The 25,738-nt window shown below is 48.1% G+C and overlaps 1 protein-coding gene across 2 annotated transcripts in view; it reads left to right on the forward strand.

Moving 5' to 3' along the window:
* serpinh2 (serine (or cysteine) peptidase inhibitor, clade H, member 2) overlaps positions 1–25,738 on the forward strand; it is an 83,793-nt gene that overhangs the window by 50,054 nt on the left and 8,001 nt on the right. The window contains exons 2-6 of one of the 2 annotated variants that reach the window (XM_011606590.2): positions 12,802–13,090; positions 20,466–20,607; positions 21,298–21,923; positions 25,037–25,129; positions 25,503–25,735. In XM_011606590.2, the coding sequence (XP_011604892.2) occupies positions 12,982–13,090; positions 20,466–20,607; positions 21,298–21,923; positions 25,037–25,129; positions 25,503–25,735 (1,203 nt within the window). In that variant the 5' untranslated portion in view covers positions 12,802–12,981. Of the gene's footprint in view, positions 1–12,801; positions 13,091–20,465; positions 20,619–21,297; positions 21,924–25,036; positions 25,130–25,502; positions 25,736–25,738 lie in introns of those variants that run through there. The other variant, XM_029839823.1, reaches the window with a different exon arrangement.

Consider the following 25,738-nt stretch of genomic DNA (forward strand, 5'->3'; position numbering starts at 1 on the left):
CACACCCTTGCTGTATATGGTTATAGTGCAGTATCTGCCGTTACTGTAACTCTAGATAACTCGGGATCATGGAGCCCAGGAGAAGTTTAGTCTAACAATAGATGTCTATTATTATTATTGTTATTATTATTATTGTTGCTGTTGCTGTTGCTGTTACTGTTGTAGTGGTGGTGGTGGTTGCAGTTGTTATTAACAATAAATAACCTAATAATCAGTTCCAATTAAGTGATTTTCACCACCTTTAAAGTGACTGACCAATCCCAGTTGGTGCTACTAGTTTCATTACCTGTAAAGTGGAGATCACCTGAGTGCATTGAAAGTGTCTCTAGTGGTTCCATGATCATTGTGTGAAGGGGGGGCAGTCGCCTGTGTCTCAGTGTTTGAGCACTTTACGCAATTCAGAGAATATATGATTGAAAATTAGAAGTCAGCCGAGGCTTCCAAAGTTTCCCCTAATAACCGCTCAGCTTCTCCTGCAGGTTTAAGTCAAAGTATGAAGAAATTGATGGAAAACCTGACCTGTGTTTTGGAAATATATGTGATTGCAATGAAAGGGGTCATCCTCCCCCAGTCTGTTTGGCCCTAAACATTGCTGTGGCTTATTAAACCCTTCAACATAACACAATCACCTATCCAACAACACAAGCTTCATGAAATACGGATGCTGTTCAGTGTTTTGATTTGGGAACACTATTATTGGAAGCAAGAAACCATCAATGTTGGCAATAAAAGCTCCATCGTCATGGTTATACATCTGCGAAGGCAACCTTTAAATGACTTCGCTTTCAGAAATGTTGCCATCACATCAACACCGCGCGTCTCCCACTACTTTACCACTGTTGATAGAACACACACCAAAGCGTGTTTGACTTCAGCACTAACAAGTCCAGCCCGGTCGTGCCTGCACCGCCCCGCCACGCTGAAACCCCTACGCTGTCACTCGATATTTCATTATGGAAATAACATGCTGCATTACAAGTTGTGCCACAGCCCGTAGGACCGGGATCATGAGTCCGTTTTTGGTGTCAGGACTGAGGACGCGTGTGACAACGGCTAATTAATCGGCCAGAGGCAGGAAGCCTCGACTATCACCAATGTTTGTGAAAACACCCTGCCCTTACGAACGCCTACAAATCAATGTGGCGTTATCTAACAGTGCTTACACCCATTGGACTATTGATTGAACTGTATCTTGTTAAGGTCATCCAGGGTTCCACAGCGGTTGCTTTAATTGTGGAGCTCGTTACTGCCGAGGCAAAAAGTCAACTGTTTCATCTAAATCCCTCGGAATAAGAAATAACAATGCTTTTAGGGTAACTGTAAAAGGTTACTGACGAAACATTTAGTTTGTTAGCCTTAATGCCTCAGTCGTGGGATAAAAGGGCATTAATAAAGGCTTCCGATTCAAATCGGAGCATTTTGGAAAAATAAAAATACTCTCGCTAAGACCCCGTTTTTCCTTCAGGCCCCCAAAAACAGTTTGTCAGATTAGAGTTGCTGTTGTTTAACCAAACCTGAATCAAGGTTAATTGTGGCTACAGATTTTTTTTTTTTTTTTAAGTTATCTTGGCATTCGTGTTAATCAGTTCCGAATAAATTGTTGTTCGAGCTCCGAATAATTTGATCTTTGAGCAGACATTGTTTCCACCGCTTCACCCGGGGGATTGTAATAATTGCACCAGCTGCCTGCATTCTTAATCCTGAAACTGACAGGCCTGTAATCTGAGAAATAACGCCATGAAAGATCACAGTGATCAGTTATTTTTGCCAATACGAATCTGCATCTCATTAAGATTGATGCCGCGGTGGCGCGTTAGCTTCTCAGTGTTCCCAATTGGGCACAAATAACGGAGCATCAGTTGAGTCGGAATGAATGTTTCTGGTGTCGCCAGAGATCCAGTCACACTTTCGATTAAATTAGAATCAAACAACACCTTCCTTTATGTGAGGGAGAAGCTCTCACCGAAGGCAGACTGGATTCCTCAACTGTGCTTCCCAAGGCCTGTCATCTGGGAAAAGGACAGTGCTTCAGATGGGAATGTAATTCTAATTAATTCAGTAAATTGATCAGGTCCAAATGTGACTTGAGAACAGAGAAATTGTCTGCTGGATGCTGCCGATTAGCATCTTTGGCATGAAATCATTAGAGAGGAATCTGTTCCCTCAACATCACATGAGCGGTGTTTCGCTTAGCCCAGCTTCCATTTGCTTCTTCAGATCTGGCAGCTCGTGTCTGCACGGTTGTAGCGAGCTAACTGCTTTTGCCAGAATGCGCGCCACCAGGAAAGGTCAACAGCTACGCATACTGCGCGTCAGGAAGGTCAGATTGAAGAAGCACTTAGAAATGATAGCCGGAGTTAAGTTTGAGAGGTTATTTTGGGGCGGGCTTGCCTGGATGTGGCATTCATTCCTCCCAAATCCGTTCATTTTTAGAACAGTGTGGCCTTTTTAAATAAAATAACCTTCAGAATGCAAAAGGTGACTGGTTGTGCTTTTCTTTGTACCCATTTTAATCGCTCACTTCAAAACATGTCCTCCGGGGTCCAATTTGAGTACGGACAGTGCTTCACAGTCAACATTTGACCTTTAAAAGCCCTGAGCGGTATTTTATCAGTTGTTTCGCCGTTGCATATGCACATTTGGCCCAAAGATATGGGACGCTGATGAGAAAGTAGCTTTCTGACCGGTTTTCCCTGAAATTTGCTCAGGATTCCAGTCTAAAAGTGGATTTTTCTTTTCCCCGACTTCACACTCTTGCCTCAGAAGAGCTTTGTCAATCATCCTGACAAATAAAGCTTGTAGTTTTCTACCATCTGTGACACCGCGGCGCCGCTTCCCACACAGTTTGTGCCACATGTAATTTGTTTTATCTCGTCAGGCTTTTTCTCCACGCTCCCTGAATCAGACTAAACATTTGAGACGATCGCAGGATCAGAGACGACGCACCCAGAGTGAGAAGGGTATATGCTACCTTGTTTTTGCTTTTTAAGATGAGTTCAGAGGATCGTTTTCATGTAAGGAACCAGATTAAGGTCTCAACGCTCCCCGACGTGCACGCAGCCGTCTCAGCGAGGCCATATGATGTCAAGATCAGGTAAAAGGAATCACCAGAGAAACTGTAAGTACAGTAAACCTTTGTGAATACTGCTTCCCATCGCCAGAGCTGTTTATCCACGCAGGGAAAATTGATTTAAAATTTGCCAAGGCTGAAACTTTGTGGTAATTCGCCTCTGAGTGTTAGCGTGAGGCATTCACTCAGATCTCCATGTGACAAACATCCACCTACTCCCAATGACCTTGGTGCGCATGCCGCGCCACAAAAATAGCAACGACGCGCCTCCCGGTAGGAGTTCGAGAGGGACCCACTCACAGGGGATGCTGAGAGACGCGTGCGTTTCACATGTTTGAAATTAGTTGTGACATGAGCGCTCGCACATGCTAAATATACGAAAGCCTCGGCTAGAAAGAGCTGTTATTATTAAATTCCGTGGATGATGCGGTTTGAAAAGAAATGGAACAGATTTGGTCTTAAAATTTAAAAAAAGGATGGCCAAGAATCTCCTCTTTGTTAGCAGGTGAAGCGCGCGTCGTTTGCTAAAGGAACGAGCGTGACTGTGTGGCAGCCTCTTGTTCTGAGCACTTGAAATAAAGAAACTTGATTAGTTACCGAGCCTTTTCTCAAAACAACACGATCCCCACTTCCCTCATCTTCCACGGCTCCTTCATGCTTCCACCTCTGCCAGCGCCTATCTTTAAAGCCACCGAAGGAACGTACGGCAGACGCTGATGTGTTTGGGAATCTGACTGGGAGATTAAACTGCAAGTAGCAAACCTGAATCTACGCGTGATGTGAGATGTCTTAAATCTGCTCGTACCCTTAATATGAAATCCAGTGGGTGAATTGTCCCTTTGGTTGCCCAGTTTCAATGTCTAAAGCATCGATTGGACCTTGTTTATTAATGGCAGGTGCGACGTGGCAGATTGATCATGACTGTGATAAATGTGTCCAACAAAGAGATCGTTAGACATGTTGTGGTTAGAATAGCGCTGATTGGCAGACCTATTAAGAAGCTCAGGTGTGCGGTGGCAGCGCTCCTAATAAATTGGCCAAGGGGTGTCAGATGCCCATCACGGTTCAATAGAGGAGGTTGACGGGGCCGGGCTGTCCCATCAGTCAAAGTGCAGCGGGGGTCAGAGGTGACCCTGGCACTCCATCTGGTACCGAGCACGGGGTTAGAGAGTGGGGGGCTGGTCGGAGGTGAAAGGGAGTGTTGTTGTGGTGGTGGGGGGGGGCTGTGGTTATAGAGACAGATGAAGGTGGGTCTCGATGGATGAATGCATGGATGTTTACATCTTCCCTGGTGGTTCAGTCTGAACACCCAGTGCGCACCGCACACACACTCACACACGCCCTACCCCAGAGGGGAAGGGTCAGGGTGACTCGTCACACAGCCCGCCTCCGTTGGAACAGATGGACACACGCTCAGACACACAGTCCCATGTCTCAGCAATGCTGGCAGGGTCCTGACTTGTGCTGCCGAGGTCGCTCACTAGGCAGGCATATGGAGCGGGGTCTTTAGGGGGAAGTAAGAGACAGGGTTTTGGCACTGGCTGAGCAGAAACCCCCCACAGTTTCCCAGGTTTGTAACTTACAGGCTTTATCACGACACTAGTGCCGTCAGTGGGCCGTGTTTTTGCAATACTCTGTTAAATATTTCCTTTTTGACGCCTCAAAGAAGAAGTGGCTGCAGTGGTCAGTTGGAGGGTCGAAGGGCTGTTCCATCTCACATCATCGGGTTTCTTTTATAATTATTTTCTAATTACAGGCATTTTGGTTTCTTGCTCCGGGGCGGTGAAAATACTGGACAGATGGCTGATATCCTGCACGCCTGTCCCTGCAAGGTCCTTGCAGCACCATAACTCAGTCTTCTTCCTATTATTCATGATGTTTAGCTGCCTCGTCAGTATTCGGTGTATTTATAGTCACCGTCAGCACTGTCAAACTTTGGGGAATTGGTTTCCGCGAGTCTCAAACCACCTCAATCTGTATTCTCTGCAGACGCGTAGCGAAAACAAGATGGCACGAATCAAACCTAGCAACACAGTAGCATAATGAAAACGGTCAGATGGAATTTGCTAATTCGTTCAGTTCCAATGTCCCGTTTCTTGCAAATTGCCTGGATTTCCACCCAACCTGATTGTTTTAAGGAGCTGTGGTTTACATTCCCTCGACAGTCAGCAACCTTTACCTGCGATCGCTCCTCTCGTATCAATAGAGATTAGCCTTCTCTTCCCATTTACCACCTGTCACTCCGTCTATTCCACGTCTCCTCACACACGCAAAGACATCGCTGGTATTGTGGCGTGCCGCGCGCTCACATTCGATCAGCTGGAGTTGAAATGTCTTCACTCTTCATTTAATCCAGATTGTGTATACACACGCGCAGAAAACTGAGAGGTGTGCGTGGCAACAAATCACCAACTGTCAGAGGTAAATGAAGATATAACCACTCCTGGTCCTTCGGCAGTGCCGCCTAATCCTGCCGTAAGATCCGATTTGGATGGACTTTCATTTATGGAGAAAGACATGCGCTAACAAATACGTCCACTCCGGCTAACAGTGATTGACGTAATCTGCCACCAAGCCGCCGCCGTCTTTTTTTTACACTCGGACTCGCAATCATGAGGACACAAACTGTGCACGATCATCACAGCAGGCTAATGAAACATTGCATTTTATTCTTTACCTTGAACCCTGCCGTCCTTCTAATAGCAGCCCTCCCGTAATATATCAAATAAGGTTAAGCGTCAACTAAATTTAACTAATTATCTTTATAAATTAGAGCTGCATAATTAATCAGGAAGTAATAGACGTCAGCCATTGGCAAAGTGTAGTGTTGGAGGGAGGCGCAATTATTTGATAAAGGCAAAAATGCATGAAGAACAAACAAAGAAAACATAACAATAAGGCAGTGGGGAGTGGGTGACATTTTTCTTGTAAAATCGGAAGAAACATATTTAGTTCATGCTCACAGTTGCCATAATAACACACTAATGCGAAAGCCAGTTGTTTAGGCTGACACAGTCTCATTTCGCATCATCAGTGTTAACGTTTTGCTTCATCTCAAAAATAAATCAGCCAAAATTAGCACGACCACAGCCGTTTCTTTTGTTCCCCTCTCCGATTCCTGCAGGAAGGAAGGCGGTCGCGCAGGTGTCGAGAGCTGCAGAGGCTGGGACACGTCCAGGCAAGTCTCAAGGCCCGGGGACCGGCTAGGTTGCTTTGCTAAATTTAATAACTGTATCTCTGCTGCCTTCCCTGTAAGCTCCAAATATTTGTTTACACGGGGTGCGATCATCGGCATAGCAACCCCATGTGAAGTGGCTACTGTCCAAGTCCTTGAGTCGCTCAGACAAAACGGGGTGTCGTGTCAGACCCGTGTTCCCAAACATGGCGCCACACGGGGCTCCTTCTTCTTATCTCGCCGCCATTCCCCTTTGTTCTCCACATCCTCCTCCACCGTCCTCCCTCGCTTCCATCGGCAGGCGGCAGTGATGGCTGTTAATGAGAGGCAGGCTTTAATTAGCCCGCAGTAAACAATTAACGCAACGGCAAAAAAAGCAGTTGAGTGGAAATCGCCGCCCCGCCGGATGAAACGCCGCAGTGACATCAGCGTGTAAGTTTTCCTATAATTAGAAAAGCATTGGCGGTTCATCTTAATCCCTCCGAACGTGCGTTGGCTTCCACTCCGCTGGCCTTTTGTGTGACTAACTCATTAATGCCAGAGTGAATGTCTGAAAGTTGCAAAGACCACAATCAGAAGGAGCTGAATGGACCGCGGAAGGACGGGGAGCCACTGAAATAGCTCCCTCTGTTTCCGTCCCTTCTCCATGCGCTTTTAAACACGTCCTGTTTGTTGTTCTCGACGTCAGGCGAGATACGGATCGTGTTTGGAGCGGGCCAAGAACGCGCCACAATGACAGAAGTTGAGTCACGAGATGACGCGCGGCCCCGGAATACAATTAGGTAGTCGAGAACGGCACAAAGAACGGCAGGCGGACAGAATTAAGTCGTATTAGTCCATCTGTCATTTACGGGTTGTCGGACTCGGGAGAGCATCTTTTTCTCTGTTGGTGATTTGGTATGGTGAGCCTCTCCATATGCACCCCACTCCCCAGATCCCCCAGTCACGCATGAAATACCGGACTCTGGCTTCCCAACAGCCTTTTATAATGGCTTCAGTCCTTCTATGTGCAGGCTTCATGCTAATTGCCAAACGGGAAGCTATGAGTGTCGGCTAAACTTTATCTTTATTCGTACAGCGCCTGTTACAATCAAAATGGTCTTTAGGCGCTTTACAGAATTCCATAGCTCGACACCCAACAAGCAACGGGGCCTTAGCAAATGTTGAGGAGCAAAACTGTTGACAAAGTAAATCATTTGTCCTCTACCGGCGGAGCTGTTGTTTATTTGCCGCGAGCGAGCGAGCGAGCTAGCGATATGGCGTGGCTGCTGGAGTCAACGTTATTCCCAGCAAATTCCGCTGGACTTATTGGGGTCAGTTTAGAACAATCCTGGCACCTTTCAGGCTGGAATTTGAAAGGCTCTTGGCCAGTCACTGATGTGTGTGGCTTAGGAGTGTAATGCATGTCCAAAAACAAGAACGCTTTTCCACTCAAGAGTCTGGAACGCATTGTTGGAAACACGAACGCCCGCTCGTCTGATTTACGCCATGTGTGACTTATCATTTGAATCCCAAGACTCCGTCATGACATCATAGCTTTCAGCAAACGTTTCAACTCATTTCCAGTAACACTCAAGTGTGAAGACATATCTCTTGTGCACACTTGATGCCGCTCCAGCATGTGTGTATATTCTGTCACCCTCCCAAATTACACACTACACAGGGAATAAAAATAATCGTAAATTCCAGCCACTTATGTATCATTATTCTTATTAGTGGGTTGTTATGGATCTTTGCACACAGCACATTGATACATATGGCTGTATGTAACACCATCTACTCAGCCGGTGCCAGATCCAGAACGGAATGGGTCTGGTTTATGTCCAAACAAGATTAAACCAGGAGGTGTTGACATAAATAATTTGTGAAATGGGCGTTTCACATGACTCGGTTGCATAAATGATCAGCGATCATCTGCGTTCACAACTCGCGCATGTACACGGTTCACTTTTGGAAGCAGTTTTTAAAAAAAAAAACAAACAGTGAGACCGCACAGATCTGGAATCTTGACACGCGTCGTATTAGCCAAAGCGGATTCTGCATCGTCAAAGTTACCGCTTTGATATCCGCCCATGTTGACTACATCCGTCGCAAAGGTTAAAAGCGCTCGCCCTCCTCTCCACGCACTTTCCGCCCAAATCCCATCTTTTTCAGGTCATCTCCATTTTGGCCCCGTCTCCCACCAACAATTCCCTGCCTCCCCTCCCTCCCGCTCTCCGTTCTCTGGAGTAATTGCATTGATAGCGAACAGTGCTGCTAATTAATTATGCAACAGCTGAAAATTGAGGTGAGAGTGAGGGATGATGAGGCTCGTGCCAAGCGGTCTACAGTAGAGAGACGGAGCGCGGAGCACTTTAAGGAAAAGAGCCAGATGGGAAGTAGAACAAAGGGAAAACACAGGGAAATGAGGAAGGGAGGAAGATGAGAGGCGAGGAACGAATCGACTAAGAGGTTACGCTTGTAACGAGAACGTGAGAGAACGTGGAGATCAACAGTGCTGAGGGGAATCAAGGCTCCCGCACAGGCGGATCAGAGGGATGGACGGGTGCGAGCGCTGACAGGAAACTCAAAAGCTGTGCTTTTTTTGGTCGTGCAGATGTGCCTTTCATGCCTAACATGTGTCCTTGCACTGAAACGAACGGAAAGGTCAAAAAAACGCAGCTGGGGAAGAATCTTCGTAGGAAATCCAAAACCTACCCCGAAACTCATGAATTTCCTGTGTGTAAAGGCTCCTCTGTTGAGGGGATTTGCAGGGTCGAGGGCCATTTTTCCGAAGCAGGTGGTTGTTCCGAGGTATCGAGGCTACTCATTAATTTGCAGAGCTCCGGTAGCAGAAATTAGCATTTATATTAATTACCTGTTTAACTTAGTTCTGCTCAAACAACAAAACCGGATTTATAATCTACAAAAAAAAAAAAAGATTTACCTGAGAAATCTCATCATGACATAGATAGTGAATATCGGAACACACGTGTCTGTGCGCTGTTGACTTGTTGACCAATTAACAGAAATTAAAGGAAAGACTAACTAAAACTCACAACCACAGAGTTGCCACAGTCACCGTGGGGTTATGGGTAATGAAGTCCTTTTCCCAAAAAGATTCAAACATGCATAGACAACATGATCAACAGCTTTTACACTTTTTAAAAAACCTCGGCACATTTCCACCTGAATTCGGGAAAACTTTCCCTGGATGGGGGGGGGGGGGGGGGGGGGGGGGGGGGTGGCTGAGTGATGAGGAATGCTGGTTGGTCTATATTAACAAAGTTGGGTTCCCCTGCCATTGGGATTCCATGGAAGTAAATGTGGATGAGGGGCTATTGTTTAGCCACGGTTGTTCCATAATCTGCTTGACATATGTCTGATTATCAACAGGACGTTAATTAAATCCTCAACACATCCAACTAAAGTCATTCGTGGGACCATTTTGTCAGTGGTGGCTCAGGAAATATCCAGCTGTAATTCTGTTTCAAACTTTCCATAACTTCCTATTATTTAACAAAGTGAGTTAGTGTCAGTCAAAACTCAATTAAATTCTGTCAATGATGAAATTCTAAACAACATCGACATAAAAACAAGCTGATTTGAGCTTTCTGCAGCTTTTTCAGTTCAGTTTTTTATTATTAGGCCGATATAATAAAAAAAAATAATAATAATGTGGGTTGTTTTTATATGAACGCACCAGAAACCCAAATCTCCCCTTTGGCCTTTCACTTTGGTTCACTTTACTCGACGCACATCCTCCTCCTCGCCTCCTTCTTCTCCGACTGTCTTCTCCATCTTTGCCGCCCTCTCAGCTGAAGTGCTGGCTCGACTAATTAAAAGCCTTAATCAGGGTTCATAATTAGGTCTAATCAGCAGCTTGTACATCATTTCCTTGCATTCCTCCCGCGCTGGTGGCGAGCACCGAGACGCTTATGAAATCATTTTGGCAACTCGGCGCGACCGAATTCGGCTTCGGTGAAAGGGAATAAGAGAGGAACGTGATTAAGAACAGGCGACTGATTAGCCCCCCCCCTTCTCCGTCTCTTTCTTGCTGATTCCATACTTCAGATTTATTCTTTTCCAGTTCATCCTCATTTGGCCGGCTCTTGTGTGTGTGTGTGTGTGGGGGGGGGGGTAATAAAACAGACAGACCGCCTCCCAGACCTTCAAATGTGGCTGCATCCACCTGTTCACCCCACGGCTGTGGACGCGGCGCTGAGCCAGGTTCTTTACCGCCTTGGGTCCACCCGAGCCGTCGGCTGTCAGGATTACCGCCCGACACAATGCAACCCGGGCGCCGAAAATAATTACACCGTTCATTATTCAAAAGGCCTGGGCAGAGATAAGACGGTTTATTACAACACTTCCACGCTCCTCTCACTGCGACCAAGTCAGAATGTGCTCTCCCCGGTCAAGAATCTACCATTTTGGGGAGGGGGGGATCTCGGCGACGCTTGTCGACGAATGTTTCACTTGTGCCTCCGCTTCATACGGAAGTTTAAGGGAGGGGAAATGAATGGAAATGGAAACTGTGGTGGCTAGAAACTGATTTTCCCTGTAGAACTCACGCTAAGCTAACTGACACACAAACAAACACACACTGGGGGGGGGGGGGGCAGGTACATGCAAGTCCGCGGCGCGCACCTGTAATCACAATTATGCCGCCATTTTGTTCTTTGTGAGCCACCGTGAAATTCATCAAAAATGATTGCTTGTATTGTTCTCTGCAAGCTTTTAGAGGTTATAATGGAGCGGTTACCTAGACAACAGCAAATGTTGCCCAGTTGCGCAATGGGGAGAAGGTTCCATAGGGCAGAGGAAAAGTAGAACTGATGTCAGATTTGAAAAGGTTGTTTTAGTTTCACAGGGTTTCCAACAATGTCTCGCAAGGTGGTTTCAAGGGTTGGTTCACACACACAAAAATAAAAATTTTACAAGGAAAGTGAGGACATTTTGGAGAAATAAGGAACATTTGTGGTTTTTGAGGTTGAGGTTGGATTTAGGTTAAGATGAAGGGGGGGTTTAAGGGGTGGGGAGTGGATCATAGTCCTCAGAAAGCTAATCTAAAGATGCATCTATAAGCATGTCTGTGCTTCCTGTGGCACGTACAGGCGCACGTTTGTACTACCAACTTTGTAAGGACTGTCAATGACATCATGCATTCCCACAGCCCTTTGCACTAACATCGCAGCTATGTGTAGCATATACATGAGCAAAAACACGCCAATGTTTGGGCTTTTCTATCTTTGTGAGGACTTTCAATGACGTCATGCATTCCCCAGCCCCGTACCCCAACTCTAACCCCCGACCTTCATGTTGCATATACACGAACCACAGAATTTAGTACTTGATGAATATTTTATTGCATATATATATTTGAAAGGTCTCTTTAAGGTACATTTGGCGTCCTATTTTTGTGAACACACACAGTGGAAGGCGAAGAAAAACAACAGCTGTGTTTTGCAACGCTCACAAAAGCCAAGAGAAGAGTGCGGAAGAACAAACGCGATAGCATCAGTTATCTGCTGAACACCAGCGTTACACCGCTCACGCCGCTGATTGCCAACCAGCTAGCTTTAGCCTGGAAAAACCGCCACCCAGGGAATGTATGGAGACGGTTCAACGAGGTCAGAGCCATCCCGGCAGCAGAAGGTTACCACAACATGCGACCATGTGAACGAAAACGCTCACTCCTCGCTCCCTTTGTCCGCCCGGCGCGCTAATGCCCTTTTGATGGATGGAAGGAGCCACGCAGTCCAAACAGGCATTCTTGAAGGTCTTTTAGAGTTCGTGCTACAAGCAGACTCTCAGATAAGTTCTGGGTGCGGTAAAAATCACGGGGGGTAGTCGAGGTGTAAGTAAAGATTCATTATTATTCAGCTTTGTGTGAATTTAATGACTGCTCCTCCACCCGGACAGGGATATGAGACACCCTCAGAGTGCAGGTCTGTGAAGCACCTCTGCTCAGGGACTCGGTCTGGTTCCGTCCCTGCTCATGGAGATAATTAGCAATTGATGTGACCTTTATATCTGCGCAGGCAGATATCTAGCCAGCCACTTTTTGGTTAACCACCGCTTATGCCTAATTAGGGTCACGAGGGAGCCGGAGCCGATCCCAGCAGTCACCTGACAGCTATGACCAGTGTAGTGTGAAAGAACCGGGAGCCGCTGCCAGTTTCCGACCCAAAAGGAATCTCTCAGGGACTTTTGGGCCATATGTGGCTTTCATGTTGCACTGATCCTGACAAGTAAGGACACAAATGCAACTTTTAAGGTTAGGGCCAAAGATATTCCTCACCATTCCGACGACCGCGTTGGTTTTTGGCGACTTGGTGTGAGGTCGGGCTCCATACGGGGGTCCACTTTTTGGACGGTTGTCTGAGCAGCAGACTGGACAGGACGCCCTCGCTTTAGTGGGAACGCTTGAAATCCTCTCTGAAATGAATATCATTTTGGTGAAAGCAAATAAAATAATCCATGGTCTCATTTCTCCCCCCGACTGCTCTGGACACTTCAGCTAAATGTCATTAAATGTCTTTGTTATTTAATTGCTGTCTTTCTACTTCTTCAGAGAAAGCAGCGGGCCAGAGTGGAGCTACGGACTAAAGGTCAGAACCGGCTGATTGAACTGCAAATGGAGGGCCGGGCGCGCACGTGGGCTCGGGCACCGACGGATCCATAAAGATCCTTTGAAGTTTGAAGCCTGCGTTGATCTGAAAGGACCATCTGGTCACGTGAGCCGCGGAGGCAAATGTCACTCTCAAAAATCTGGCGACGGGTGAGCGGTCGTCCTCTGGCATCGACGGTGGGAGGCTGTCACCACTTGACCTTTGACATTTGGGGCAGCGGCGATCGGAAAGGTGAGTGCGTGCAGGACAGCTTTGGGGCGCGGGGTTGCGTTAGCGTTCGTGCTGCAGCTATACCTTAAGCTAACAACCTCCAGATTTTAGGAGGACATCCACACACCCAGGCAGCTCCTCTTACCCCATTTTTTAAAAACTTGTTCCCAGTCCTCCGGCTCACACACCTCATCTTTCATTCCTGCGCCATGACTCATCTCCTCCGTTGCTAACTCAATGTATGTTCACGTGTGTTACCATAGCACCGTAGCCCTCCCGCCCCCACTGGCGGTAGGTCACAGCCGCCACTTGGAAGAGTGATTAATAAAGCAGCGTCCATTGAGGTCTCAGTTATTCAGATCCCTCACGTTGACCCCGCGCCCTCTCTGCCCCCCTTTCCCACATTATCCCAGTTTCCTCCATCCATCAGCGCGCCCGGCCCAACCGTTTTCCCATCAGGCCGAGCAGCAGCCTGGCCGACCGGCTGCCTTACTCCATCTCACCCCTGCCTGCCTTCAGGTTTTCCACCCGTTCCTCCTCCGTCTATTCATCCCGCCGACACCCACAAGATGACGAGCAACCCCGCAGCCATCATCTATCAGTCAGTCAGAACGCCGCACACACAATACCTCCCTGTGTACGCTCCTTTGGATACGGGAACCCAAATGACAGCTTGGTCCCCCGGGGACAGGCTGAACTTCTCTGCATGTGTGTGTGTGTGCGTGTGTGTGAATTCCTCCTCGAGGATCTCTATAGAATGTCCGTGAAAATGCAGCTACCTCTATAAATATGTATATATGCAATGGCGAGGCTGTGAATAAAACATAGGTAAGGGTAGCTCTAATATGCTCTTCCTGGACGCTCGTCTCTCAGGATGTCCCCCGACTGTGATTGGGAGCGCCGCACAATTTCCTCTTCAGATATCTGGGCATTCTGCGCTAATGCTAAAGTGAGCGTGTTAATATTCTTCTTCAGGGCTGCTTTAGGAGGGGAAAAAAGAGCGATTCTGTCCGTTCTGGGAAGACTGGCAGACGTGTCTGGCCATGATTAAAACAGACAGTGATTGTGATAAGAGTTTGACTATAATTACAGGGGCAGTCATTCTTTTTGGATTAAAACTTTAAAAGTTTGCAGAGGACATTTGCATTTTAAGAGGCCGGTGTGATTTTGGGATGCTTGTAAACATCCCGTTGCGTGTGCGACCCATTTCCCCCCTACATGATAAAAAAAATTGGATTAGCATATGAGCTTTAACTTGAATATTGAGGTAAACAATAGACATGCTGGCGCAGCTGTGACAGACGTCAAATACTAACAAAATAAAGTGACAAGAGCATTAAAAATGAAATGCTAGCGCCCACCACGGCCTCCTGAAAACAAATCGTCCTCCTTTCTTTCAGGAAGACTTCAATGGCTCGGTTGTAAGTGTGCTGCTCTTCTGTGGACAGGGAGGCTAATGCTGAGAGCCGCGTGTGTCCGCGCTTGTTTCTGGCACAGGTTTTAATACAGTGATAGCTGTTGCTAGCTAACAGGCCTCTGGGGTTAGTGCGCATGAGTGCTTATCCAATCACGGGTGTGTGCATGTTGCGCTCAGCGTAAGACCTAGCCGGCCATGGCGCCGCAGACAACTGTTGCTTCAGAAGGGCTCAGGCAGATTTTACGGAACCTGACAACACAAGCTAGCTGGAATATGATTGGATCGAAAATTCAATGCTGGAAACAGGCCAACCAAGTGGATATAATAGGACACGAAGAGAACAGACTGTGGGGGATCATTTTAGTGACAAATTTACAAAAATGAAAAAAAAAACCCTCTTCTGAGTCTGTTTGGGCCAGCGGAGGTCCTGGCGACCCACCTCTGGTCCAACGGGACGTCTGACAAGAGCAACATGTGAGTGTGGGGAAGTGGGGAAGAGCTAAAAATAAAAGCTTCCTTTAAAACCAAAGCAACGGCTAAGGGAACAGTTATTCCCAATGTTGTGTGAAGCTTTTTGGAAGGTGTTTACTGTCTTGTTGACACGTACACCTGTAAACATGGAACCCTAAAACGTCACACCAACTGGAATGATGCGTTTCTTCCAGAGTGGATCTAAAGTCCTTTACTGGCCACTTTATTTAACAAGTCGCACTTATCTCTTAACAAAGTAGCCACGGAAACTCATTAAGTCTTGACCCATGGACAGTCAATATGTCCATGTCTCCCTGGGACCTGGAGAGAAATCATCAATAGCTCTTTGAAAATAAAGGATCTCAACTCGATGCATTTATCTCAAATGTGACCTTATCCAGCGCTCTGGGTGCAACACTTCATTCTGTCGTGGGAAAAATAAAATTATTCTTAATTTGACGCGATCAAGAAGAGCCAGGCTTTGCTACATCTTTTTTTGGGGGGGGGGGGGGGGGGGGGGGTGGCTTTAGAGTGTGTGTTTTCTTTAAGAGAAATGACTTTGCCGAGTGATTGCTCGGTGATCTGTCTTGATCACCGGCATCTTAATTCATCTCTGGCGCTGCTGAAAACCATATTTTCTTGTAAATTCATTAAAATAACCTTCCCCTAAAAGTGAAAAAAGCCAAGTCATCATCCATCACCGGCCTGACGGGTGTGTTATTTCAGATCGAGTGTAAAACCCCCAAAACTGGGGGTCACTCGAGCATTTGTGTGTGGTTTACACAAATGGGGCGTGGGTGCGGGGGGGCTCCCAGGTCGGCCAAGAGAGACAGTGTAATGAATTGTCGGGGTTTGTTGCACTTTCCCAAATCCCGCTAATGCTTCCCGCTGTAGCCGTTTTCCCAGAATGCCTCCCTCCTTCCTCCTTTGTCCTCCTCGGTCTCTGTCCCAGCCGATCAGACATGACAGCACCGGCTGGCTCCTGGCGGACCCGCCGCCGGAGGACGGAAGTCGCGCGTGTCTCCGCGTGCGGCTAAGGGCGTTAGCGCGGCGGCTAGCTTTCGCGCGCGTCGGTTCGAACGCCGCGTGAGTCACAGGTGCGTGGCAGCGACTCGGGGCAGCGTAAAGAGCAATATTAAATTCCTGCGGAGCGGAGCAGCTGTGTACTCGTGTGGGCGCTTGGCATTTTCCTCCCCAGCTGAGTCACTGCGCACTTTAAAAGGCTCTTATTTGCCTGGTTGCGTGGATGCTTGCCTCCAGAATGTGCACCCTTTTCTTTCGTAGCTCTTTTGGGTAATTTATGGAAAGGTAATGAAAAAAAGAAGAGGGAGACGTTTGTGTAACGCACGCCAGCCTGTCGTGGCAGCTCGGTCCTCTTTACAGGGTGGCAGGAAACATTTACAGCTTAGTGGGAACGCTGGAGATGAACAGCAGATGTGCCTGTGATTTTGGCACTGTTCGACACACTCAACCCCCCCCCCCCCCCACGCCGCCGCCACCCGACCCTGCTTCCGCCCCCACCACATCGATTAAAGACACATATTCCCTTCTTCCCATCTGTCCAGCCATGCCTCCTGTTGCCTCATAAATGTTCGCCCTACATTCAGAGGGAGAGGATGAAACATCCCGGTTAGAGGACACCCCCCCCCCCATCCCCAATAAAACCTCTACCCAAATATTTTTAGATCACCGCAGGTGGTTGTCTCTAAACAAACTGTTCCCGCAGCAAATAAAACTTCATTTTAGAACTATTAAATACAGTTTAACCATAATTTAACATACAGAAATCAATAGAACTCCCTTTAATTCATGCATGAGAGTGTAATTCCATCATTATGGAAGCTCCCTTTGCTACATCAGACTTCTTAATGGCCTCCTTGCAATGCTAATGGTCGGCGCCGACGTCCCATAATGACGTGCAAGGTCAACCAGTCAAATCCCAGCCTCCTGCTCAGCAGTGAGCTCTATCTCCGGCTCCAGTCGCTGCCCTCAATCCATTTTGGTCACTTTCTTGGGAGCCACGGCGGGTAAAGAGGGAAAATTGTATCAAACACAAGGACGAAAGTCACGAAAGTAAAAAAAAAAGAAAAGAAAAACCCCACCGCACGCAGACGCACACATGTGACATGATTGAGTGAGCTGTGGATGTTAGAGGTCATGTTTTAGCCACCTCTGCTGTCACTGAGGAGAAAAAAGACACGTTTGCTTGGTTCGCTCTCTGTAAACACGTTTGCTTTTCCCAGTGAGGTTTTCACGATCATTGTGACCAGAAAAAGTCCCCATTTTTACTAAAATATAAAAATACCCCCCCCCCCCCCCACTACACAAATTACGAATGTTGCATTAGCAAACTTGTTTTTTCAGTGTTACTTGTTGCTAAAAGAGTCACATTGGCGTATTATTAGCTCCAACTCTGTCGGTGGCTAATGCCTTTGTATATATGCTAGCTATAGTTTTACAGCTCGTCCAGACAGCCTAAAAAAACCAACTACAACAACAAATGAACTTGATATAAACCAACAGGACCCTCCCCCGGGCCTCTCCAGCATCTGACCCAGCTCCGTACCAGCTGAAACTGGGCCAGAGCCGATGACAGACAGGCGCACCAGAGTCGAGGCGAACAGGAGCTCGCATGTTTCAGGCTGTTTGTTCTGTACGGACGCCAAAGTCTGGCAGACACTGACGAATGGGGAGAAATTTGGACGTCATCGGAGCGAGGGGGACGAAGCCCGGGAGCTTTGGAGGGAGGGAGAGGCTGATTGAAGGAAGACAAGAGGACAGAAAGTGAGAAAGATGAGGTTGGAGCTGAAAGGGGAGCACTTGAGTTTTCCATGGATCATCCACTATTGGTTGGTTGCTGATAAGGTCCTGTTTTAGAAGTTTCTCCTCTTTCAGACTTCCATCGCTGTAAAAAGCATAAAATGGTGAGAAAATGAACATATTTCATGAAAAGTGGAGCTTCTGACCTGTACAAAAGGAAGTGTTTATTACAGGTTCACAAGGTTAGCTCCTCTTCTGTAATCTTACGAGGCGTCCCTCAGAGTGAACGCGCATAGAAAGAGATGAAGAACTGAAAGGAAATCCTTGAGGAAGTTGCAGAGTGAGGAAGCACGAAAAGAACCATCTCATCCTGAGAAAATCAAATGGGAAAAAAGGGGAATTATGATGAGTGTGTGAAACAGACTGTGACTGGAGCGCTCCAGGCCAGGCGGCGGCGACCACAGCCGCCTCCTTTGTGCTGCGGTGATTCTGTTGCTGAGCCCTTGAGCCGCGGGGTCTAACCCCAGCCAAGAGCGACGGCTAACGCTCGGATAAATGGACAATCCGAGGGGGAAACATGACATCAGTCGCTTAAGACGACGACCTCTGGAGCTGTGAAGGAGGTGGTGGTCTGTGGTTGGAGGGCAGCCCGGTCCCAGGGTGCTCCACCGTCTTCTCCTCTGGGAGTCCGGGCCCCAACGCGTCGCCGTTCATTACCGGCAAGACCGGCCACGATTCGGCCAGGACGTGTCGCCGGTGGGGGGGGCTCCTCCGGCGAGGGGTTGACACCTCGCTGGTGATGTGCTTCTTCTCATCGTGCGCTCAGGAGGGAGTCGGCCCACCTGCAATTGGCCCGACGCGACCCGACCTGCCGATGGGAAGACGACTCTTCGGCGCCGGGAATAATTCAATCCAACGCGTTGTATTTCTGAGAACTTGCTGGAACCGTCGGCAAGGAAAAGGTGTTTCTCTGAACAAGACGCAGCCGGAGTGGCGGCGCGTTGAGTGCTCAGGGTGCATTTTCGCCGCTGCTGCGAAGGCGTTTCAGATAGTGCTGCTGATGGTTATCTTTCGGGGAGAGCTCTATTGATTTAGCTGTGGTAAATAATTGGTTGGGTCTACAAGCTGTCATGTTTGGCCTGATTGCTGAGCATTGGTGGTCCAGAGCTGTTATCTCCCTCCATATCCTTCTCTGATCCTTCTTTAGCCTTCTTAGCCTATCGCTACATTTATCGATTAGAATCTTATATGACCATTTTCTATCCTTCGGTTTGGCCAATAATCCTTGTCCCGGAGCCACAAGTTACAAGTTATCTGCTTGGTTCGCCTTGCCCCGGTGTGTGTGTGTGTGTGTGTGTGTGTGTGTGTGTGTGTGTGTGTGTGTGTGTGTGCGTGGGGGGGTGTTTTAGGCAGGAGAAAATAGAACAAGGACATTTGGAGGGGTCAGACATAATACAAGTTTGCGTGGTTCTGCCCTACTTTTATAGCAACGTGTCCATGTGGCCTATTTTTTTTATTTTTTTCATGCGATTCATCGCATGTCGGGAGTGAAATAAGCAGTTGGCGTCTTTGCCTGAAGATTGCTGCCTTGTTTCTGTAATCCACCAGGCGAGGGAGGCAAGGTCAGACAGCCAGGCATGATGATAATCCTCAACTAGAGGGGGTCAGATCCCTTTCCTTGTTCAGGAGTCATTAAAAAAAAACCGGACATGTTGCAAAAATCACAACTGAGTCTCATTGTAAAGGTGCCACCTAAGGCCATTAGACAACAACAACAAAAAAGCGGATGAGAGGAGACTGTTGGAGGCAACCTATAAATTTAATTTCCTTCTTAAAGGCAACATTAAACACCATAACTAATGTTAAAACACTCATCCATGCTGGCAGGTTTAATAAAAACCCATGACTAAAAAGAAACAAAACTCCTCGGCTGGATTTCCTCGGGCTAAAGCTCATCTTCCTGCTGGCTCCGTGTCCTAATCCCGTCCGCTGGGAGGGCTGCATGTCGGATTTGGTTGAGGCCTTCAGTCTGCATGCTGCAGCCTCTCAGGGTCGCCGAGCGCGGGGTCGATGGGAAGACCATTAGCGCCCCCTCACGAAAGGCTCGGGGAACTACAACTCCCCGACAGCTATCCGCGAACAACAGACCCGATTATCCAAAAACCCCACAAAAGCCTTCTTTTCAGGCTGTGGAGAATCATTTAAGCGACTGACTTTTTTTCCTTTTTTCTTAAACAAATGGCAGAACAATTCCTACAATCCCACACACAGAATAAGAGACTATAGGCTCCACGGTGTTTGCTTAGTATTCCTCGGTGCCCTTGAGCAAAGCAGCGAAGCACCTTAGTCTGACACCTCTCCCAAGATGATTATTTAGTGTGTTTTCATGTAAAGTGCACGTATATTGCGTTCTATAACCACAACATAAGTGATTCCCCTCCGAGGTTTAAATTGTTTCCCCCTATTTCCTTCTTCTCTGCTTTCTTCGCTATATTCTCTATTTTCTTCTTCTCTGCTTTCTTCGCTATATTCTCTATTTTCTTCTTCTTTGTTTTCTTCGCTATATTCTTTATTTTTTCTTCTCTATACTTGCTACAAATGTGCTACCGACTGTGTTTATTACAAAAACGCGTCACTCATTTTGTCCATTGATTTGTTATTACACATTTAATGAGATTATGAATGATTTAAAGTCCATTTAGTTGAGTTATTGCGCACTTTCCTCCCCCGTCTGTGATGTGGCCGCAGACGTACATGGAAGTTTCGGGAAAAGTGTCCCGGGAAACGCTGAACTTCCTCTGACAACTGCCACGTCTGAACCCCGGCTCAGCCCCACTTCCTCCGGAGAACACTGCCGACGGGACAGAGCGGGGGACGGAGACCAACCCAGGCAAGTTCACGGTAAAATTGAACCGAAAAACGCTGGTCTATCTCTGAGGATTAGCGCGGTGGAGACTCGCGGCGTCACCGGGCTGACTTCAACTAGTTTTGTCGGTGCATCGTCGGAAGCGCTTTATTTCCCCGACGGAAAATATCTCCTTGTTCCCCCCCTTAACTTCATCAGAGTTAATTGTTGCTCTCGGTTTTCCTGCGCAGCTGGCGAGATAATAACCGTGCTGACAAGTGGGGAGGAATTTGCAGAATCAAGTTTAGTGTTGCGGCGCTGCAGGAGCAGGAACCCTTCGGCACTGTTGATATTACTTTACCCGAAAACACGCTGCAAAACAGCGTGGGCACGCACACGCACTGTTCCGAGGCTCTCTGCCTGTTAACTTGAGCTTAATCCAGGAATACGTTTCTGCAGCCCCCACCTTCCATCGTTTACACGCAACGCCCTCGGTCAAATGCTTTAGCCTGTTATATAGGGTTATAATGGACATGAAATCCAATTTAGGATCAAAGCAGCGTCATGTGCTGTCTTGGTGACGCGTATCAAGGCAAAACATGGCGGTTTGCGCCACTGTTGCAGCTGTGACACGACCACAATGAGGTCTGCAAGCTTTAGCATTAGCCAAACTAGCAGGAAACCACTCCAGCATTCTGTAACATCGTCTTTTTCATTTCTGTTGCCTTCCTCCAGAGCTGCCATGCTGCCCAGGCTTCCTGTTTACATCCTCCTCTTTCTGCCTCTCGCCCCGGTGCAAAGAAGCACTGCCGATTCATCCGAGAAGAGTTCTGCCTCTTCACCACACCTGCCGCCTCCTCCTCTGGGTGACCCCAGCTGGGCCCTGGGTCTGCGCCTGTACCAGGCCCTGCGTTCCGACTCCCGCTCAGTGAACACCCTCTTCTCCCCTCTACTAGCGGCCTCCTCACTGGGAGCGCTGGGCGGAGGATCGGCGGGCGCCAGCGCCAGCCAGTTCCAAGACCTCCTCAAGGCTTCATCCTCCGCCAAAGCCGGAGCGGAGCTGCTCTCCGAGTCGCTGAAGAGCCTCGGCAAATCCAATGGCACCAGTTTCCACGCGCACGCGTCCACTGCTCTGTTTTCCAAAGAGGCTCCTCAGGTCAGCCAGGCATTTGTGAAGGACAGCCAAGCGAGGTTTGGATTGCAGCATCAGCCGCTGGGAAAAGGAGATTCAAAGGCTGACCTAAAACGTCTCCGTAGCTGGGCTAAAGTGGCCCTGGGTGGCCTGGACCCGGCTCCTTTAGCAGCCGAAATCCAGGCCAAGGCTGGGTCCCTGATCCTCGCCAACGCTTTCAGCTTCAAAGGTGAGGAAAACGCGGAACGATGAGGCCTAAAGTGACGAGTAAACATGCAATTATTTATTCAATGCGTTAATAAAGATCTGAAATGAGGCAACGCCGTTGCCAACTTATGTCGTTAGCGAGCGACCTCGCGGCGTAATGAGCTGTCTAGCGACGCATACCGGAGCAGCCAGGTCGGAATAATGTCGGAACGAGCCGGCGTATCACGTAATCTCAGGGTCGTTGGATATCGACGTGAATCGAGGGTTTGGATTATTAGTGCGCTCCATCGCGCGGCCCGTCCTCGCCGCCTCCGTGCCCGTTTGCCCATTACACCACGTGTGCAGTGGACCCCCGCTGGGACACGGCACATAAAGGATGATCCTGGGAGCGGGTCCATCTTCCATCGGTGGGGGCGAGGCGTCATCTTGAATAATTAAGTAACAAGTGTCCAGGCTCTTGTCCCTCAGCGTCGTGCCTAACATCTGTGCTTGGAGAGCAGACGCAGCTTGGCTCAGCGCTGCTCTCTGCCACGCCGGTGGAAGCCAGTCAGTTCGGAGCCCCATCTGTGACGGAACCGTCCAAAAACCCGTCCAGTCATTCCTCCTGTGAAGCCGAGCGTTGGTTTTAAACACCGCACTCTTCATATTTAGGCTCTTAAAGGGTGCCGTGTTTTTAAAAGTAGGCGTTAGCTCATCAGGGCCGAGGAACTTTTGTGGAAGGTAATCGCGGCCATCTCTCTCTCTCTCGCCGGTCCCCAGCCCACAATGGTGTCGAAGAAGATGTAAAATCTCCCTTTTGGTTGCAGAAAGGACGGCGCGTTAATACATTTTTATGTTTCCACTTGTGCTTTTTGTCCCTGTTTTTGTGCTTTTTCAATTGTTTATCAGCTGTCTTATCTCCCCTCTTTCTCCTCCTCCCCACAAGCCTCCCGTTCAGGTCCTTATCTGCCTTCAGCTGCTTCTGTTTTCTCCTGCAGGTATTCTTTTTTCCTTCGGTGCAAAGCAGGAGAGGCTGCCGAATTGGAAAAAAACCCCAAAAAAACACCCGGGTTGCCAACGGAGAGGCCGGCTTTTGAGAATAACTTTCCCCGACAGACTATACATTGATAAGCAATTCAATTAATTTTCTTTGTTTGATGTTTTGACTTCATTACCTAATTAGTTTCTCTGTGTACCAACCCTCATCGTTGGCTTCATTAATTTTGCGGGAAAAGTATACAAATGAGATTATAGCGCAGATGCGACGCTCAAATTAGATCAGGGAAAATTGGATTTCTTTAGTTTTGATTCATAATTCAAACCCGGTCAGTACGTTGGGTCTTGTTTTTGTGCTCTCGGTGCTTCCAAGGTCAGTGCTTTGGCTTCAGAAGGAGGAGGCTCTCTTTGTTTGCTTCCCTGTCCCCTTTTGTTTATTGTGTCATTAGCTGTTTGGTTCATTATTGAAGGGGGAAATTATTAAAGATCCTTCTTTCTTCGGGCACTCAAAGAAAAGGGGGAGGTCGGGGCAATTAGCGGCGAAAGCAGCTCGTGGTGGAGACAATGACAGAACATGTGGCGCTAAGAGCCATTTCTGGGTGGGAGAGGAGACAAAGACGTGATGGAAAGGCAGAAAGGGGAGCAACAGGCTGGGAGAGAGGGAGGGCAGGCCTGTGGAGAGACCCAAAGATTGACAGACACAGCAGAGGGAAGTGAAGCCCACCTCAGGAGCACCAGTCCACACCACTTCATGAATTCAGCCTTTGTTGCCCGTTTTCCACAAACAAACTCTGGAACTAGTCGAGAAAAAGTGGGATCGTGAGGAGCAAATCAGACGGGGAAGCCAGTCAGAGCGAAAGGCGTCCAGAATATTTAACCTTTTGATAATAGCTCCAGCTAATAATGGTAGTCAGCCGGGGAGAGGAAGTCCCTCAGCCTTATTGATTCTCCTGCACTTGAATTTACAGGCTGCATCGATGTGTCTCGGGCTGATTAGATTCCTTTCTCAGTCTGTTGGCGTTTTAAACAGGACACCAGATTTGAAAGGTTCTCTTTTCGTCAGCGTCGGAGAGCCGTCATCAGGTTTGACCTGTGCTCAGCAGGCACGCGAGCCCCCTAACTCCAGGGTGGCTTCGCTCTATCACTCATCGGCTAATGTCTTAACAAGGCTTGGATGAATTTGCGGTGGAATTTCCAGATCCAGCCACCCGCCCGGCTCTTTCTTATAAAGCCTGACATCTGTTGGAAGCATCAGGACAGCGGATTCCTGAGGCTTCCGCGCAGTTTTCGCCGCTTCCTGGCTTTATTGTTTCTGACTCGACGTGTAAACGACCGCACAGCGTGCCGCGAAATCTGGCACGTAGATTCATGACGGGATAATTGCTGATAGCCGAGGGTCCCGCAGGTACTTTTATCACGTCAAAATCTGAGACGATCTTCTTCTTACTGGCTCAAAACCCGGGGAAAAAACCCTCAATGCTAATTACCGCTAACAAGCTAAACTGGGGTGTTGACTTGAATGTGTGCTCCTCTTCAAAAGTTGAAGAATATTTAGCATTAGCTTCTTAAAAGTGGAGGCTGAAGACGCCTCAGACAGGTCAAAGGTCAAAAGAAACAAACTGTCCCATTAGTCTCCCTTCACCTCTTTGTCTCCCTTTTCTGACATTCTTTGGGGGTCAAAAACAGCAACCATGCTAGTCTTCTTCACAGATTTCCTCCAGTTGAAGTATTTTACGCCGCCGCCAAGCCCATGAAAGGGCAAACGAAACGTTTAATTTGGCCTCCCTGCACCTGAGCATCGTGTCATGATTGCGGTGATCTTTTCAGACGATTAATCAATGATGAAAGTAATTATTAGCCGCCGCCCTTAGCGAACCCCGGCGACAACCACAAAGAATGTAATAAAGCCGGGGCAATAATGTGATGACCCCACCCTCTGCCCGCGTCCCCCCGCCTGACTGAAGCCTTCAACTAATCTCAGCGTGCTCCTCGTACCTGCGTATGCTCAATTTGGCCCCATTTATTGATGATTCAAGAAAAATGGGAGTCATTAACCCAGTGTCCACGTTTCACCTCTGTCCATCATTTGGTGCTTTGCTCCATCCCAGTGTTTTGCTACTCTAAAGAACGCCCCCCCCCCCCCCCTTTGTTCGGCTCCAGGTCTGTGGGAGAGGGAGTTCGGCGAGGGCAGCTCTGATCTCCGCACCTTCTTGGGGAAGAAATACACCAAAATAATGATGATGCACCGAGCAGGTAAGGTGGGGGGAAACAACAGCACATAAACGCAGCACAACGGCGTTTTAGCTCTTTGAACATCTGTAGGTCCAATCTGCTCCCCTCCCATTTATCATTCTGTACTTTGTGATTAATTTAACACTCTCTCCATATTTTATGGGGCATCCTGGAACCTCAACAAGATACAATGGATTTCTGCTCAGACAGTAAAATGCATTCCGCTAAATATTTTATGTCATTTCCGATTCACAAATAAGAATATTCCCTGCGCTTCACAGGTTGCTTTCACATTATTTGGGATTTTAGGCACATATTTAAGTCTGGGGGAACATCCCATCTCTCACACGGGCAGAACTGGAACACATTCTCCTGCTTTTCTTCCGCCTTTGAGGTTTGTACCGTTTCCACGAAGACATCCAGAACATGGTGCAGGTCCTGGAAGCCCCTCTGTGGGGAGGCAAGGCCAGCATGGTGCTCCTGCTGCCGTTCCACGTGGAGGATCTGGCCAGGTTGGACAAGCTCCTGACCGTCCAGCTGGTGTCCAAGTGGCTGGAGAAGAGCAGCATGTCCAGCATAAGCATCTCCTTACCTAAAGCCAACATCAGCAGCGCCCTCAGCCTGCAGGTG

The sequence above is a fragment of the Takifugu rubripes genome, chromosome 8 (genome assembly GCF_901000725.2).
Source record: "Takifugu rubripes chromosome 8, fTakRub1.2, whole genome shotgun sequence".
In the NCBI taxonomy this organism is placed as follows: domain Eukaryota; kingdom Metazoa; phylum Chordata; class Actinopteri; order Tetraodontiformes; family Tetraodontidae; genus Takifugu; species Takifugu rubripes.